Source organism: Phaseolus vulgaris, chromosome 9, assembly GCF_000499845.2.
Source record: "Phaseolus vulgaris cultivar G19833 chromosome 9, P. vulgaris v2.0, whole genome shotgun sequence".
In the NCBI taxonomy this organism is placed as follows: Eukaryota; Viridiplantae; Streptophyta; class Magnoliopsida; order Fabales; family Fabaceae; genus Phaseolus; species Phaseolus vulgaris.
The window spans coordinates 35,216,309-35,219,839 of record NC_023751.2 but is presented as its reverse complement, the minus strand read 5'-3'; the positions used below and the strand labels follow the sequence as shown (position 1 = coordinate 35,219,839).

At 34.1% G+C, this 3,531-nt stretch overlaps 1 protein-coding gene across 1 annotated transcript; it reads right to left on the bottom strand.

Annotated features, from left to right (window-relative positions):
- Positions 1–206: 206 nt before the first annotated feature.
- LOC137820191 (large ribosomal subunit protein uL30w-like) lies at positions 207–3,057 on the bottom strand. The gene is made up of 7 exons (XM_068624113.1): positions 2,922–3,057; positions 2,587–2,767; positions 2,402–2,499; positions 2,233–2,290; positions 943–1,022; positions 758–860; positions 207–670 (listed from the first exon to the last, which is right to left on the bottom strand). Exons 2-7 carry the CDS (start codon positions 2,764–2,766, stop codon positions 455–457), a joined length of 735 nt encoding a protein of 244 aa, XP_068480214.1. The 5' UTR covers position 2,767; positions 2,922–3,057; the 3' UTR covers positions 207–454.
- Between the last annotated feature and the right edge of the window lie 474 nt (positions 3,058–3,531).

Here is a 3,531-nt window from a genome sequence, read left to right as displayed (position 1 = left end):
GTGTCAGTCTTTTCTTTGACCAGTGAACACATTAATGAAATCATAAATTCTGAAAACTATGGGTTTGGTTGTCGTTATATCATAAATTAGATAATGATGTATTTTATTTTAATGTAATAATTATTTCTAAATTTCAAATGTTTTCAAGTTTAATCACCACTAAATGCAATGGAAAATCATTTTTAAAAACAAATAAACAAAAAAAATTGAAAACTCTAGATCAGATTATATATAAATTTAGGGTAATCTTCGAAGAATAATAACAGGACTCTAATCTTTCGAATTTGCTCCAGAAATTGCCTAAACCCCGAATTGCACTATCAAGTATCAACCAAAATCTAATAACTAAGCAATGATGAATGAAATACCTCAATCAGCTAAACATTCAAAGTAATAAATGCACAAACAAAAAACAGTCTTGGCCTCAAAATTTATAGTAACAACCACATGACAACTAATTCATCCTTCTAATAAGCTCGTTTATGTAATCTTCCCTGTTGCCAGCGTCACCTCCTTCAACATAGTGATTTCTTTTCTTCTCCAAACCACCAAGGGGTGCTTTGAGCTTGAAAGGCCATAGAAAATTGTTTGCCTCCTTGAAGTGAGGTCCAACAGTCATGATCTCATGGATCAGATCTTCAATGCAAATGATCTCATGCTTCCCCAAAGTCTGGTATGAATATCAGGTCAGTGAAAAAACTGAGTAATACAACAAGCAATGAAAGTGTTTAAAGATGACTGTGTACTCCATACAGACCTGTTCAATAATAGAATTGTCAGTCAGAGCAATTCTCTGCTTGTTGACTTTTCCAAAGCCCCTCTTGTAGATCAATTCTTTTACACTCTTCAAATTAGGGTACCTGAAGTGGATTGGCAAATATTAAGAACCCATGGTGCAGGTACTGAACCATGATAATCAGAGGTGTTTGAAATTTTACATACCCGTACGTAACATATGGCTCTACCCTATGCAGCATATTCAAGGTTGCTTTGTTGACTTTAAGAAAGACGCCATTAAAAATCTGCAGACAAAATAAACACATCAATATAGCCATACTCCAACTTTGTTTAGAAATTCGGCAAACAGATAAGCTGGCCAGAATCAACATCAAAATTTAGGGAATAAGACGTAGTAAGGTAACCACTAAAGAGACCATATAAATGTCCAAATTAGGGAAATGGACATACAAAATTAATAGATTAGCAAAATATAACTCTAAAATCACATGTGTTTAAGTCAACATTTACAGTATAATTCAAAATATTTAGTGGATACCATAAACCTTCAAAATAAACAAATTAAATCTTACATCTTAAAAGTCAGCACATAAAGGTCCATGAAGAATAATTAGTGCCACTTGATAACTGAACAGCAACTAACAACACAACAAAAGAACCCACCCAATCGAAATGGTGCAGTGCATTACAACAGATAAAGAAGTAATATCTAGCACAAACTCACACCAACAGACTTTCACAAATGATTGAACATATTTCACAGCTCCGTTTCCCCAATTGGAGCACTGCTTCACAATGAAAGTGGTTTAGTACGATGATCAAAGTTCACCCTCACATAGTGAAAAGCTCGAAAAGGGTTTTGCAAACAGTGTTTGGTGGATGAAGAACTTCTTATAGGGTGCCTTGCAAGTAGCTTGATAGACAAAACCATAAGAACTTCTAATCTAATGATTCTGGCGAACCATGACTAACTTAGCAAGATCCATTCAAGAGGAATTACAGACTTGAATTATAAGCATTTAAGCCAGCAAAACGTGTAGAATTAGTATTTCTACAAGTCAAAAGTCCATTTTAAATGCTTCAACATTAAGCATGATATATGTAGAAGGATTAGTAGTTCAGTATATGACAAACCCACAAAATATAGGCTTTGTTAGAAAAAGAGCAACATGCATTTCCTTAGAAAGGCAACAAAAGAAACTCATTTAGAAAAATCACTATTGGCTCTTCTTGAGCTGCTTTGTCTAAGTTCACGGGGCAGCATTAAAAGATTCCTGCAATGTAACATACTTGCCCTCTCAAACACACAAACATCGAAAAGCTCAAATTACTATAGCATGTCTTAGACCAGGCATTTACACCCCTACTTCCTCCAACCAACGTGGTGTTACTTCTTATCAGCCACCGATTATGACCAAAACCAATAGCAGAAATTCACTAAGCGACCTCTAGTACAAATAATAAAAAAATCTAAATTTTGTAAATGAAAGCTACCTGTCTCAAACGGAGAAGCTGCAGAATCTTCCTTGTTTTGGGGTCCATGGCATTGATACTGGCATTTCAGAAACCTCATTATCAATAATAATAACAATAACAATAACAAAAATGAAAGAAATCAAAATATTGTAATGATATTTTAATATAGTAACAAATTAATAATTACCCACGAATCCTGATGATGAACAAGAGCTTTGTTTCGGGATCGACATAAAACCCTCCCTTAAGCTTGGCTTCACGCTTCAACCTAATTAGTTCCTTTTGCTGAAAACACACACTCACACAATTAGAAACGAAAAATATACTAAAAAACAATTTAATAATGCAATGATTTGAATTTGGCTTAAACACCTGCTCCTCGTATTCCTTTGCATACTGTTTGGCTCTGCTAAAAATCAACTTCCGTGTTTCGAACCTCTTCTTCTTTGCTGCTTCCAGGTTCTGCTTTTTGGCCAAAGCCCACTCCTCATTCCTTTTCTCCTTCTTCAACACCGATTCCGGAACCATGGCTTTTGCTTCCCCTTCGCCCATCCTTCACACAACAAGGTTTCAATTAATCACATGCGTATAGCTAACAGCAATCGAATGCAAATGCAAACAAATTCAAGCAATTTTGATCATTGATTCAGAATTAATCATTCATGATTCATCACATCACCAACAAACGAAAACATAGAGAGACTCACTCGATGTTCTGCTGCTTGCAACGGCCAAAGGGTCACTCAGCAGAGTTATCTCCGAGATTTATATATAACATAGGGTTTTCTCTCTTAGGTGCTGTGTTTACCTTTGTGGGCCTTTTCTTCTTTGCTGAATTATTGGGCTATTCTCCTTGGGCAATTACTTCCTCCACCTCATCAAATTTGAACCTACACCATTTTTGTGTGAATTGAAAAAAAAAAAACTCTTAAATAAATTGGGAGTGTGAAAAAAAATACATTCCGGAACCCCTTTTTATTTAGATTTTTATAACACTTGTTTAGATTTCAGAATTTTTTTTTTCCAAAATACATTTTTAGATTTTATTTTCTGAAAAAAAAATCTCAAAACTTACTTTTTGCATTCTTAAATTACTTTTCCAAAATAAAATTTTGATTCTCGAATTTTATTCCAATATTTCATTTTGATAACATACTAATCTATTCCATTCCATAATATATTTTTAAATTCAGGAATTTCATTTCCAGACTGAGAATATTTTTGGAAATTTAAAAGTGCATAAGTGTGCAGGTTGAAAAAAGTTGGGTGGAAAAAGAATTTGTCTTCTCCTTTTTAATTATTGGGTTCATTCCTTTG

Bases quoted from the DNA above. Each gene is read 5' to 3' on its own strand.
- LOC137820191 (XM_068624113.1), bottom strand. From the start codon at position 2,766: ATGGGCGAAGGGGAAGCAAAAGCCATGGTTCCGGAATCGGTGTTGAAG. The intron at 1,023-2,232 runs GTAGCTTTCATT...TTTTGTCTGCAG, and splicing joins AGCTTCTCCGTTTGAGACAG to ATTTTTAATGGCGTCTTTCT. The intron at 671-757 runs GTCTGTATGGAG...TATTCATACCAG, and splicing joins ACAATTCTATTATTGAACAG to ACTTTGGGGAAGCATGAGAT.